The following is a 14464-nucleotide window of genomic DNA, read 5'->3' as shown; positions in this document are numbered from 1 at the left end:
GAATGAGAATGGCAGTGGAGAGAGGAAGAGGAATGGGATCAGCAGTGGGCGCACGAGAGAGGACGATGAATGAGAACGACAATGGGCGCGAGAGAGAAGACGAGGAATGGGAACGGCAGTGGGCACGAGAGAGAGGACGGGGAATGGAAATAAAAAGGGAGAACGTGGAATGACTGAACAGGTGGAATGATAGAACTAGGAATGATAGACGGTTACTCTTGTAGCATTAATAAGTAGTAGAGATGTAATCGAGCAACAGCAAATCCAAGATTTTGGGATTGTGGAGCATGTTGATGATGAGGACAAATCTAATCTATGGCAGTAGCTCCATGGATCCCAGTGAACACCTGGCGCCATCCCATGTCCACGACGGCAAGGGGCGGCAGCACACTGCACACCCAGACCAAGTGGAGAGATCAATCTTTTCACCGACGGATACGAAGCGTTATTTTTATCGGCATATGATGGCAGTGTCCTTTCACTAGACAGAATGAATCGAAATGCCAGAGCTCCTGTTGCGTCGACTATAGGTACAACAACAAATCACGAATCACCCACAAAAAAAACTGCACACATATTACACAAACAGGAAAAAAGGCACCACCACGCTAGGTGCCCTTCTTCCATGGCTGGATGACTGCGACGACAATGACCACGACTATCACCAGCAGTATGATGATGGCGTAGCACATCCACTTCCTCGAATTCCTCTGCAGTTTCTTCGCGTTCTGGAGCGCGCTCACACCTTGCTGTATGTGGTTGGTGGCGTTCGAGACCTTGAAACAGAGGATGGGATGATTCCATCAAGCTTGCTATTACAAAACAAAGAAAAAAAACGATGCTTATCCTATACACAACAGGTTCAATGCAGAAGTAGAGAATGCTTACATGGGTCTCGATGTTGTTGATCATGTCTCCTTGCGCCTCAACAAGAACTGCCATGTCCATGAATATCTAAAACACACAAAAAACAAGGGAATGGTATAAAGAGGCATGTATCTGAGACTCAACAAGGAAATGCTCCCATAGACGACCAACTTGCTGAAAGGTACATGTGTTTTTTTTGTGTGTATTCTTTAAGTGTTCCAAATTAATCCCAGCAGCCAGCTCCAACAGTTGACCGCCCACCCCATCCCAGACCACACATAATCACATGAGCTGGAGACACAGCAACTACACCAATTAGTCTTATTTATTTAGATTACCCAGACCACACATAATCACATGAGCTGGAGACGCAGCAACTACACCAATTAGTGTTATTTATTTAGATTCTTCTGTTGGAAATTAGACGGCATACTGAGGGGAAATGTGTTCATTGAATGGCCATAGTTTTTGTAACATACTATATGATTACATAGAAGATCTTATACCAAAAAGAAGAAGAGAAAATAAGAAGGCATCACCTGTTGCAACTCCAGAAGCTTCCTCTCTAGATCCCTTACAGCATCATGTCGCTCCTGTATTTCAGCAACAGTGTCTAGTATCTGCAAATGTCAAAAAGGTAACGTATTTATAACAAATCAATGTTGTAAACAGACATAGCTAGACCTGATGCCTGAAACCAATATACCTCATGACTAGTAATGACCTATGTAACTATGGTAGACCACATACCTGGCCTCTTCCCTGATGTTGGATAGCATCTTTGAATATTTGCTCACTTTTTCCGGTCTCTATCAAGTCATCAATTGTCTGCAGGGTTAGACGCAACCACATGAGAAATTGTGAAGTCGACCATAAATCAAAGTTCACTGGAAAACACCAGCACAATGACATGTACAAACATAACCACAGGTGAAAAATATGGTGGTTCACAGGTGCAATACTCACCTCTTCATCAGGACGATTACCAGTTACAGTAAAAACCCTTCTTTCAACAACCTCCCGATACTCTTGCCTGATTGCTTCTCTCAAGGTCTGCACCAGATAATATAATAGGATAACTTACATGATAAAAACAATATATTTAATTTTCTCCACAGATTTGTTGGCAATCGGCAGGTATTCCATTATTTACATAACTTGAAGCCCTTCTACAATCATACTATCAGCTAACTACTACTGAGATTCGAGCCTGCAGCTGGCCATATGTTTATATATTTTTTAGTTGAGTAAAACATGCAATCATCAATGAAGCCCTGCTTATAATGAGTCAGGCTTGCAGAATTCTTATGATTGGATGTCTCTTAAGCATGGAAAAGTAGAACTCTTCCTTTCTGCTACTTTAGAAACCATATTCAAATCTTCCTAGGAACAATTAAATTTGTACAAGTTTGTGTTATAAGATCATCCTATGTGAATAGGATCTTATAATATCACAAAACAGCATAAGCATCGCATGCATGGAAAAACAGGAATTTTCCGCTAAAGGAACACAGTACCTGAAAGTCATCCATCCGCTCCTTCAATTTCTTTTTCACTGCTCTGTGAAAATTGGAAAACATATTGATTAAAAAATTCATGAAAGCAAGCAGCATAACTAAAGGCTCTGAGAAGAAATGCAAATTTACCCAGTAGTTTGCTCTCTTGATCGGTCCACGGCAGAACCTTTTCCACATCCAGGTTTTTGCCTATTTGATAAGTTCTGTACCATAATGGTAGCGAACAATTCAAGGTTAATTGTTGATAGCAGCGCACAAGTCAGCTCGATTTAAACAATTATAGATACCTATTTCATAAGTTCTCAGGAATTGTTGTTTGGTTGCATTGCAGTGAATTTAGCAATGTTTCAGAACAATGACACATAACAAAGTAAGGTAATACAGCTCTCAATTTCATCTAGTATTACTATCTGAAGTATGATTGGCCAAGTTATGACGCATTTATATGATTTCAACAGTAAGCATGGACCAATTTGATTTGTATAGATATTGCTAGGACAAATACTGATAACTATCAGGGTCAAGCAAGAGCATACGTCTTTTTCCAATTCATCAACTTTTGTCTTCGCCTGACGAGCAATTTTCCCCACTTCATCAATATCTTTCTCCATCCGCTGCTTAATTGCTGTGAAAAAAGAATTATTGCGTCTAACGTTAAGCATAGAGGTATTTCCAAAAGAGTGCATATATATTTCAGACGAAGGTTAAATCTTCTAGAATAAACAACTACTGACCTTTCATGGAACTTGCTTTTGTAACTGCTTTGGATTCCTCATTTGCAGTCTACAAACAAAAGTTAGCTTTCTGATTTTAATGCACATGCCAAACATAGATTAATAAGGAAAATGGTAATCAAAAACAAAATTCCGCTGTGAATACTGAAATCCAGGTCGCCGTCATAAAATAAGGAAAATAACAAAGAACCAATGGCGCAATGAATATACCTGTAGCTTATTCAATAGATTTGTCAGCTTTGCAATTAAACTCTCAATTGTATCGACCTGTTATATCGCAAAGCATTATGTCATTAACCAGAAGGGAAACTGTTGGAGTTGGACGAACGGTATTAATGTAATCCATTCGATGCAAACAGCACCTTCTTCAAGAAATCTTTTAAGTTGTCTGAAGCATCAGCTTGATGCATTCCCATTTCAATGTCTGCATCTCTTGAGGAGTCCCGCCGGGGGAGCTCAAAGGAATCCTGTGAAATAGGAATGCACACATAATGTGTCACACATGTACTGCAATGCAATCGTAGAGGAATGTTAAATTATGTAATTTATATATTTATATGCCCAATATGAAAAGTCGCGCTCTACGTGTACCAACTTAAAACAACAGAATTTTGACACACATAGGAAATATTAGCATTCCATTCCCAGTAGGTAAGATAGAACTCCAGCTTTAATCTTTCACATCCTTTCCATTGCAAGAGTGTATTTCACAAAGACTAACAATGCGCCATGAAAAAAAGTTCTAGCCAAGTGGATGTGGAAACAGCAAGCTTTAAAACACATCAAACTCCAGTGAATGCAAAGGCTACAGACTACAACCCGAACGGCAGCACTTAGGGGGTCTTTGAATGCACTATAACTAATAGTTAGTTGACTAAAAATTGTTAATGGAATTAGCTAGCTAACAAATAGCTATCTAACTATTAATTAATTTATCAAAAATAGCTAATAGCTGAACTATTAGCTAGGCTGTTTGGATGTCTCAAATCTCAACTAATTTTAGCCACTAACTAAGCTCTGGTGCATTCAAACATGCCTTCAAATACAGCGACTAGTGATCATTGCCACTGTTTGCTCTCCACCGGCAATTAATGTAGTTGTGCATTGAGATAGATGGTTGCAGCAGGACAGGGAGGGGAGGGAGAGAGAGAACATCTCCACCCCGACACAACCCAAGGAGGCAGAAAACAAGCAGCCAGAGGCTGAGCTACGCCCATTTTGCTTCCGACGCAATCCAGCTGCTCCCGAACCAAACCCACGCAGATCTAAGGCGACCACCCGTTCAAGCGGCCACCCTACCGCACGTAGCCGAGAAACCCGGGGCCCGGTTCCTTCCAGCGCCCGCTCCGCATTCCGCCGAAGCGCGGCTCACGCAATCCCTTCCCCCGCCGATCGCCCCACCGCCGCTACCTCCGATCACGCGAACCAAGCCCTGGCTAGTCCCGCGGCGGCCGTGGGGGAGGAGCGGGCAGCGCCGGCCTGCCTGCCCGTCCCAGATCTCGAGCTCGCGCGCCGGATCCCGGCGAGCGGCCGAGTCTTCCTGCAGGAGGGGAGAGGGTGTAGGGAGGGAGAGAGGCGCTTACCGTGAGGAGGTTGTTCATGGCTGGCGGCGACTCAGCGAGGAGAGAGAGAGACAGGGACAGGCGAGCGGAGGCCGGGAGACGGAAGGTGTGGCCGTTGCGCCGCGGCGGAGAGGATGCTTTTAAAGCTGAGACCTGAGAGAGAGAGAGAGAGGTGGAGTAGGCAGAGGGGGTTAACGCCGCGGGTGCTGAGGCTGGCAAGCGGGCCACACCCGGGCACTCAGCGAGGCAAAGGGGAACAGGTATCCAGCCACTGGAGAAGACCAGCGGTGCAAGCGGGGACGGGCTTCACTGCGTCATGTAGCCGTAGCAGATTGTCAACTCCTCTTCCTGTGCGTCATGTAGCCGTAGCAGATTTTCAACTCCTCTTCCTGGCTGGCTGCTGGCTGCTCTCTGGTGTGCGCTGGAACACCGCTCCAGGTCAGGTCGACTGCCACTACCAACGGAGACAAAACAAACAAACAAACAAACAGCTGCGACGTAGGGCCCACGCGCTCGAGTCTGCGGCCTGCGGGTGGCGCGCGGGGCCCACCTGTCCGTCTCCTCGCGACGCAGGTAGCCCACGGATGACGCAACGAACGGGAGGAGGCAGCTTGCTGGAGCCTGGAGGTGGCCACGGGCCACGGCGGCGGCACGGCCGGTGGCGGTTGGTGCGGTGGGGCCCCGCCGGGGCGAGCTGGAGGACAGCGCGCAAGTATGTATAATTTTCCTGCATACTAATCCAAAACAAGCATCCAATCATATTATTGTCTTTTGTCGTATAATAAATAACCTAATCATAGTGGCATCCCATATTCGGGCGCTGCGTTTACTAGTCTTAGATGCACAACAATATACTATTTTTTTAAAAAAAATGCACAACAATATATGCTACTATTGTTTGCAATTGTTTTCCCACCACAAATCTCCCAGAAAACATCTCGACGGTGGTAAAAAGCCACATAGGCTGAAAGGCCTTGAGAATTATTGGTGTTCGACGAAGCCCAGTGTGCGGAACGCGCCCATGAGCCCACTCGGCTACCGCCAGAAAAGCCATTTCAGATAAAGCCCACGGCCCGCCGAAACTCCGACCCGCCCGGCCGACACGGCAGGTCGCTCGCCACGCGGCGCTCCACCGTCGGCAAACGTCCCCCACCGACGCACGTCACCTTCCGCCGGCCTTCTCCTCCTTTCCCACCCGCCTCTTCTCCATCTCCACTCCGGTCTTTACTGTAGTATAAAGGAAGGGTAGGCTGGCTGGATGTCCTCCCATCCACTGCGGCACGCGTCCCGCCTCTGGTTTGCTTGCCTCCCAGATCTTGCCAACTAATTGGAGGCAGCCGAGCTGATCTCCCATCCCGCAACGCGCCGTCTCGACGGCGGATCGTTTTCTTCTGCTTCTACTGCGTGATCTTTGGGCAAGAAGATAAGACACGTCCAAGCGTCGCCACAGTCAAGGTGAGAAGAAAAGCTCCCCCTCTCCTGCAGTCCTGTTACTCCAGTTGGTTCGCCGCAGTGCAGTGTTTGTCTTTGCTCGGTAACGTGCGTGCTCCATTCATCCATGGCGCAGCAAACCCATTCGGTATCGGTAGTGACCGAATTTTGTAACTGCGTCATGCAGGGCGGCTTGGTTGCAGTCAAGATGGGGAAGGACAGAGAATCTGCCAAGCTGAAGGAGGAGAAGGGGTCCAAGGATGAGATCCATATGAAGGTCAAGAGCAAGGGCGAGCCGTCCGGCGAGGAAGACGGCAAGGAGGAGGTCGAGGTAGAGATTGAGGCCAAGTTTGTTGAGAAGGAAGAGGTCACAGGCTCGGGTGACGGTGCGGGAGGAAAGGGTACCAAGAAGAAGGATACAAAGGAGAAAGACAAGAAAAAGAAGGAAGGTGGTGACGATTCAGGGAAGGCAGAGGAAGACAATAAGGGTAAAGCGAAGGATTCGGAGGGCAAGGGCCAAGTGAAGAAGGAAAAGAAGGATGGTGCTGGGGACGACGGAGGCGAGGAGAAGGGCAAAGAAAAGAAAGATAAGAAGGACAAGGGTGAGAAGAATGACAAGGAGAAGAAAGAGAAGAAGAAAGACAAGGGCGCCAAGGAGAAGACGACCGATCCCGTGAAGCTCAGAGCAAAGCTGGAGAAGGTGGACACCAAACTGCAAGACCTACATGCCAAGAGAGAAGATATCCTGAGGCAGCTGAAAGAGCTGGATCTGGAAGGAGGCGGCAAGGGGAAGGCCAACGAAGAGAAGCCTGCGCATGTACAGACTCTGGAACAGGGTGGAGAGAGCGTGGTCAAGGAACAGAGTCATGTCGCCGCAGCCTGATCCGGTTACACATGCACATGCATCACACACACTGTAAATGAAGGAACATACATCAGCTGAGTTGTGAAAAATGGTACGCGTGCAGTGTCAGGATCTCCGTCTCTCACTATCCAGTGAGAAGAACGGAACATATAGGTATAGCTGCTGAGTGGAGTGCGTCCTTCTCCTGATACGTGATACTGTAATACTTGGCTGGCTTTTGTGAATAAAAGGTGTGTGCCTGCTATTGTCATATGAACATAGTCTCTGCAAGTATGTTCAGTGTTCTTATGGTCGCTCCCCAACCGCCATGATAGCAGGGAGACAAACTGATGGTGAGCTTACAAATTAACCACGCACGTGCTGATATTCAAAAGCGTGTATGCACAAATGTAACCACATTCGTCGTGTCTATATATACGGACATACTCTCTAAACACGTGTGTGCACACACAAGCTCCTTTTGTTAGTACACAAGCATACGCATTGGGAACGTGTATGCACATGGATACTCAAGTAAAATTTGCCTTTTAAGCAAACAAAAAAACACGGGTTTTGAAATGTGTCTACTACCGTATTGGAACAATTAGATGAACAGAGAATACAAATCGAAACTAGATTGGAAACCATGGATCGAGAACGACAGCTCAAGACAGCGGTTCAAGGATCTTTTCATTGCCATGTGTGCACAAATTCCTCATGCAGAAGACAAAGCTGCTTGTCCGGAGCAACATCGTCTTAAAACAAGCAACAGACTGCCACTACCCCTAGAGGAGCTGAGCCTGCTCTGCGTGCGTCATGGCCAACCAGCAGCACCTGAACCAAAAAAAAACTAAAACAGCACCTGAACCAAGAAACTGGAGGAGTTGGGCCTCAAACAGCCTGAAAAGGAATGAAACGGTGGAGGTCAAAACAACCATCGCAGCTGTATTTTGAACAGCGAATGCAAGAAATGGATTTCTTAGGATACTTCAGCGTTGCCATTTGTTGCAACAGACCAGTGATGCAGCTGACACGTGTTACAGTAACCCAAACAATTACACATAGGTAAGCAAGCGATAACAAAATTAGCAAACAAATTCTCACAAATAGCTGACAGCTGAAGTATCACCTCGGGTTAGTCTGGTGTTCTTTATCTACATCTTGATGCTGAAGTAGTCGGAATCAAAATGATGCAGCCTTACATAACCATCTTCACCGCCACTTGAAAAACTAATAAGATCAGAGAAAAAACATGGACATAATTAGAAAAAAACAAACTTTATACTAGATAAACTACTTCAGAACCTAAGAGAAAAAGGTTTCTACAAAGCATTGCTGATAGGGAACAATGTTAGCTCTCATGAATAATATTATTTTTTTTCAACAGCGGCAATCAGAATAGCGTATATAACCAGAGTACCTGGTTGAAATCATTGAGCTATCAGTCCCAAAGATGCATACAATAATAAAAAAACATTTTAAAAGGCCAGATTAACGGTCGAGCTAATGTAGGCAGACTGTAGCTCTCATAGTAGAAATGTTCATCAGACTGAGGTCAGCATAGCGTATATTGCCAATGTAATTGGCTACAATCACTGAGCTACATATAAGATATAAGTGTAGAATGGCTGAAGAGGAGACATTCAGCCACATACAAGGTAAAAATAAACAGCTTCAGAAATCAATAAAAACCAGATATGTCGTAAACATATGTAAAAGATGAATAATGTTTAAACAGACAAAAGCTTGTCAATATAGAGGTCTAAAATACTTAAGCAGATTAAGTTAAAGAAAAGTGAGATAAAATGGCAAATCAAGACTGGTTTGCCCCCCACAAATAAGCTAGAAAGAGTTTTTTTAGAGAGTAAATTTGTAAAAGTAAAACCAATGAAAATCTAATGAAAATTACACATAGCAACACAAATCTTTCTCTCAGAAATGCTGATGACATCCTTGTGTGGATCAGAATAGCGTATATTACCATGACTTAGCATGGCTGAATCATTGAGCATATACAATAAAAAGCACGAAATATGGGCATAACCTTTAGACAATGTTAAGTGGCCAAATGTTGATACAATGAAACTAACAATAATGACTACAAAAAAAACCACAGTCAAATAAAAAAAATTATTACCTCCGCCCATCAGGATTAAATGCCAAAGCATTAATTGGCCCAAAATGTCCTTTAACACCACCAATTTCCTCTTGCAAAATCTAAAAGAGAGCAAGTTTTAATCAGAACAGTTCAAAAATTGTAAGTATACCAAGTTAGCAAGGAAGTAACACAAAAGGAGTAATGCCTTGATAATTTATTAACTGAAAAAGAAATTACCTTGTGATAGAATTTAGCCTCGAATTTACCAGCACGGCGATCTGTCATAGTCACATTCATTGCATCCTGACCACCTCCTAGAACCACCTACAAACAGAAAATGGGACACATGATGGCACCATTGGGCTCAGCATCATATGTAGGCCATAACCGCAATGCATTTATCTAAAATATCGAACATGATGAATAGTGTTCCAGTGTTAATAAAAAAACACAGCAGCTAACACAACACATAAGCCACAGGCTAACAGCTTATAAATGTGATGTAATACTTTTCTCCTACTGTACACAGCAAAATATGCAATTGCTGATAGCACAGTTAAATATACAAAATCATGACCTATGATTACATAAAAATGCACGAAATCAGACAAAGAGACACTTGCCCACTTCACAATACCAACAGCCAGCTATATAACCATCCACTATATGAACTATGAAACCCAACTATCAAGCAAATTAGGTCGGCAGTTCACAGCCTGGGGATTAGAAAAGACATGTATAAGTAAGTTTGTGAAGAGGAACATACAGTATCATGAGTGGGAGAGATGTCAACAGCATTAACAGGTCTCTCTGTGACATACGTCTTGATCAGGGTTAGCGTTCTTGTATCCCATAGCTATGCATAAAAAACTGAATGTCATGGATGCCATAAATATCTTTACGACAGAACTTTGAAGAAATTCCAACCTTTGCAGATTTATCCAAGGAGCCAGTGATAAAATGCGACCAGTCCAAGGATTTTGACAACGATGAAATGGTCTTCTGATGTCCAGATTCTTTATCAGACTCTTTCAGCAGCTGTCCAGTCTACATACAATTCAAAGAACATCCCATGAGTAATGTGGAAAAAGTCTCCGTTATGGAGAAACAATTAAAAAAATACAGTGCAAAAAGAAAAGACAAAAAAAGAGCAAACATGGGTATATAAAAGCACAGCAGATTTCATTTTGAATCCCACACCCCCATTCGGTTTCCTTATTCCCCGCTTGTGGGTAAAAGGTGCATTAAATAATCATGCCTTGACTAGAGTAACACTGGAAGTAGTAATCAGAAAGGATGTGAAGTTCTGCAGATACTAGTACTACGAGCATGTTAATTGGTTACTGCCTTAGATCACTAAGTTGTTAGAAGTAAAGTGAAATCTGGCATTATAAGGCTATCTCCAGTAGATCCCCTATTACATCCCCTATCTCATCCCCTATTCGAACTTCTCTATGCAAACAGTGTCAAACAATGTCATGTACAGTTATGTGTCCCCCATTTTACACAATCTACTGGAGACAGTCTAAACTTCTAAGAATAGAACTAAACATATTAACAAACTGCTATCGTGGATGATCGGAAGGGGGGGGGAAACATTGCATATTATTTAGTAAGGGCAAATTGTATCCCCATCAGATGCCCATAGCCCCACATACCAACAAGCAATTGATGGGCCATCCTTAGGGCTAGATAACCAAATTATAGCGGCTATCAGTACAATATGTAGGCACATAAAAGCAGCTCCAATAAATATGTATAATTATACTACCTAAATTCTAAATTTAGCAAGTCCTCAAGTGATACAGGAAGCAAAAAAACGCATCTTCTCCAACATTTCTCTATATATTACTTTCTGAATATGTTAAATCTTGGCATGTCACCTGTTTGAGTGGAGGCACCCAATTTTTTTCCTTTTGTTTTCATCTCCCTTCCGCAACTCAATCTAAAAATTGTGACCTAGTTAGCGACGACATATTCAACCTGGTGAGTTGTGTTGGTCTTTTGATTTGCTGCCACAATTGTTTATTTGTTTATTCCTGACCTGTGCATGTGCGGCTGTTGCATTGTCAATTGTTTAGTCTCTAGCTGACTAGCTGCCGCAATTGTGCATCACCGTCGGCCGGCGCACGAGCTCTGTTAATCTATCTTTGCTGCAGATTTGTTTAACCGGCGGTGAATGGTTTTGGTAGCGGCGGGGACATGGTTTCCCTACCGTCGCGACTCAGGAGTGGGGAAAAGGTGCCAAAATAATAGTAATAAATGTCACCAGTTTTTTTTCGAGAATTGGTAAATGGTTGCCAAATGTAGAGAGTAAATAGGGTTAGATGAAAAGTAACTACATTTCGAAAGTTCATTTAGAGAGCTGTTGGAGAAGGGTCTTTAGGTTAACTAACTAAATTAATGATTTATGCAGTCTTTTATTGTGTGATTGGTTGCAATGATGGGACGAGACGGAATGGAACGATCAGATAAGGTTGTTTGGTTTAGAGTCATGGATTGAGACAGGACCATCACAGTGTTGTCCCCAGCTATATGTCAAAATTGGACGGATGATAAGGGACGACGGGAACGTGGCTGTCCCAGCTGTCCCGCAATCAAAGACATCATTAGAGAACTACTGGAGTTACTCTATCAGCATGATATCCTGACCTCTGAGTCCCAGATGCGAATGGTGGCATCCTCCCCGGCAGTGATAATGGTCCTGTTCAGCGGGCCCCAAACGGCCCTGTTGATCCTTCCCTTGATGCCGGTGATGACGAGTGCAGACTCCTCCGTCTCTGCATACACACAGGATCGGATCTCAAGGTCAAGGGTGTCATTGGAACAAAACAACAGAGTAGGCATAAACGAAAAGTTGCTGAGAAGGCACAGCACTAACGGTCGTCGATGTCCTCGGCGATGCGCTTGACCTGAACGGTGGGAACGTGGTCCATGAAGTTGTCGGTGGTGACGACGGCGAGCGCGTCCCCGATGGCGAACTCGACGGACCTGGCGGGCGCGTCGAAACGAAAGCTGAAGAGCTCCTTCCCCGTGCTGACCTCCCATAGCTTTGCGGTCTGGTCGGCGGATCCGGTAATGAGGCGCGCCGAGTCGCGGGAGACGTCGCAGGTCCAGACGGCGCCGTTGTGGCCGCGGTAGGTGCCGAGGCGATCGCCGTTGTCGGCGTACCAGACCGTGGGGGTGTGGTCCTTAGCGCAGGAGAACAGGAGGTCCCCGTCGCGGTTGTAGCGCAGGAACGTCAGCGGGCGCTCGTGGCCCTTCATCAGGATCGGCCTCATCGTGGCGCTCTAGTGGTGGCGGTGTTCACCTCCGCCGGAAAAGGGAGAAGGAGCTGGGGCGGTGCTAGTAACCAGCGAAGGCCTCGGCAGTCGGCACCAGGCGTCGGCGTTAGAGCGAGCGAGAGCGCGGCGGCTGGCACCAGGCGTTAGGGTTACTTCGCAGTACGTATGTCCTTTTGGTTGCAGGTAGGCCTTTAACGGACCTTCTCGTTCCAGCCTGCCACTAGAAATCTTGCGCGCGCACTGACTTGGCCCATTAAACGAGACGAGGGGTCAGTGAGACCGTGGGGGAGGCCGGATTTTGTTTAACTCTTTTTTTAAAAAAAACACTAGTCTAGTCGGTTGTCATGTGTTACGACGGCTTACAACAATATTCATGTAAACTGTCCACCAAAAAAACAATATTTTTTATTAATTGTCTCCGCTCTCCGTATAATATTTTCTTGATTTGGCTAACTAATGTTATTATTTACTTCATCTAATATGTCTTGATACAACACGACCAATAAAGTAAGCGATTAGAAGATAGTTCACAACGGCTGACTGAACGAACATAGATTATAAAATGACATAATTCCACCATACATAGACCAAATAAGCGAAAGTTTGTGAGCTCAAATTTCTAAAATAAGTCACATAAACTCAAACTTATAAAAAGATAGATCAAAATATGGAGTGATTGCTAAAGTCAGGTATTAATAAAAATTAGATGTGCTCCATATAAATTATGCTACTTCGTAGCAATTACTAATATTTAAAAACAACAAATACCCTTTTATTTTATTGTTAGTTTGACAAATCATTGTTGCTTTATCCATTCCAGTAACCTCAAACATCATGGAGTTCATTCCGCCAATGTGGTCTCAAAAATGACATGATGCTTACAAGAGCCAAGAACGTCGTGCCGTGCTTGGGCTGTAGCCTCGACCCGTAGCGCTATTCTGGTCCGACACGATTATATTTTTTTATTTTACAAAAAACATATATACATATATAATTTATATTCAATATTAAAAACATCTGATCATGACGTTCTACTGGTTAGACAGATTTACCTGGTAGTGTTTGGTTGAGGAGCCAAGTAGAACGGAGCCGTTCCATTCCTGATTCTAGGAACGGAGCCGCTCTGTTCTGTGTTTGGTAATCTGGAACGGAGCGGCTCTGTTTTTTGTTTGGTTGCAGAGTGAACGGAACGGAGCGTGACTGTGAGAGCGGGATGGGAACTGAGCAGCTTCGTCCGGTTGATTTTTTGGAGCGGAATGGTTCCGGATCTGAAGAGAATATTCCCTAATTGTAGTCATTCCGTTCTAGTTACTTTGTAACCAAACAGCAACAAAACTGAAACAGAACGGCTCCGTTCTACTTGGCTCTTCAACCAAACACTACCCTAGTGTCTCCTGCCCTTCTTCCATCAGGGCATAGGTTTGAACCCCACCTAATGCACTATATCGTTCTTAACGTTTTACGCTAAATTAATTAAATGGGCCGACGGGCTAACGGTCTGGCCCGGCACAGTCAGCATGTCAGCATGACGTGCCTGAGCCAGAGTTGTGGCCCGCGGGCGCTTGGCCCGTGTCGGACCGCCGTTTGGCCATCTATAGTCGTGCAGCAGATTAATTTGAAATAGCTGTGAGGGGTTATTTGTAAAAAGATGACGGGAGACGACCAGTTGGAACGGGTGCTTTAAGTGTACTACAGATATTAACATTTATACCACCGCCGGACGTCTAAATCATGAAAATAATTGCATTTTTTTGTTCTCTGGTGCCTGAATTTTTCGTTTTTTGTGTTTGATTTAAAAGAAAGAGCAGTTTTAGTACAAAGCCGGCCCAATCTATATTAAATACCAAAAACCATAAAATTTGTTTTTTATTATAAGTATCAAAAGTTATTTTATTTGTGGAAGTTGTATTTGGATAAGGAAGTTCTTAAAGAGGGAAATACATATGGACATTTTCAAAGAGAGAGAATGCCATCCTATATTAGTATATGGTTTTAGAAGCGAGAGGGTGTTGTTTATGGAGCTAGGGGGCTTAAGTCCATTGTTGAGGCGAAGGCGAACACGCTACCCTTCGCTCTACGACTTCGTCTTCTCATCACGTTGACGAAGGCAACATCCACAAAACACGC

General features: G+C 44.3%; 3 protein-coding genes, 2 non-coding genes and 1 pseudogene across 6 annotated transcripts; 1 reads left to right on the top strand and 5 right to left on the bottom strand.

Moving 5' to 3' along the window:
• Positions 1–422: 422 nt before the first annotated feature.
• On the bottom strand, positions 423–4969 carry LOC100283000 (syntaxin 132). 2 transcript variants are annotated; one of them, NM_001412256.1, is made up of 12 exons: positions 4702–4969; positions 3481–3585; positions 3329–3385; positions 3119–3167; positions 2921–3009; positions 2514–2587; positions 2385–2427; positions 1834–1920; positions 1618–1695; positions 1407–1487; positions 889–954; positions 423–812 (listed from the first exon to the last, which is right to left on the bottom strand). In NM_001412256.1, exons 1-12 carry the CDS (start codon positions 4717–4719, stop codon positions 804–806), a joined length of 756 nt encoding a protein of 251 aa, NP_001399185.1. In that variant the 5' UTR covers positions 4720–4969; the 3' UTR covers positions 423–803. The 2 variants fall into 2 exon arrangements, with proteins under 2 accessions (NP_001399185.1, NP_001149376.1); NM_001155904.2 differs by having other exon boundaries at positions 423–776.
• Positions 4970–5955: 986 nt separating this feature from the next.
• On the top strand, positions 5956–7225 carry LOC103648259 (high mobility group nucleosome-binding domain-containing protein 5-like). Its single transcript, NM_001320969.1, has 2 exons — positions 5956–6135; positions 6299–7225. Exon 2 carries the CDS (start codon positions 6320–6322, stop codon positions 6992–6994), a length of 675 nt encoding a protein of 224 aa, NP_001307898.1. The 5' UTR covers positions 5956–6135; positions 6299–6319; the 3' UTR covers positions 6995–7225.
• Positions 7226–7472: 247 nt separating this feature from the next.
• Positions 7473–12528, bottom strand: LOC103648258 (eukaryotic translation initiation factor 3 subunit I). Its single transcript, XM_008672744.4, has 8 exons — positions 11935–12528; positions 11706–11833; positions 9981–10100; positions 9820–9909; positions 9291–9377; positions 9093–9172; positions 8085–8185; positions 7473–7855 (listed from the first exon to the last, which is right to left on the bottom strand). The coding sequence occupies exons 1-7, from the start codon at positions 12332–12334 to the stop codon at positions 8110–8112; spliced, it is 981 nt and encodes a 326-aa protein (XP_008670966.1). The 5' UTR covers positions 12335–12528; the 3' UTR covers positions 7473–7855; positions 8085–8109.
• Positions 8309–8395, bottom strand: LOC111591021 (uncharacterized; annotated as a pseudogene).
• Positions 8477–8557, bottom strand: LOC111591020 (small nucleolar RNA U54). Its single transcript, XR_004856786.1, has one exon. It is a non-coding gene; the product is annotated as a small nucleolar RNA U54 (small nucleolar RNA).
• On the bottom strand, positions 8883–8966 carry LOC111591022 (small nucleolar RNA U54). Its single transcript, XR_004856787.1, has one exon. It is a non-coding gene; the product is annotated as a small nucleolar RNA U54 (small nucleolar RNA).
• Positions 12529–14464: the final 1936 nt, after the last annotated feature.

The sequence above is a fragment of the Zea mays genome, chromosome 2, assembly GCF_902167145.1.
Source record: "Zea mays cultivar B73 chromosome 2, Zm-B73-REFERENCE-NAM-5.0, whole genome shotgun sequence".
Taxonomy (NCBI): Eukaryota; Viridiplantae; Streptophyta; class Magnoliopsida; order Poales; family Poaceae; genus Zea; species Zea mays.
Note: the sequence above shows the minus strand (reverse complement) of the source record. Positions and strands in the feature narration are given on the sequence as shown.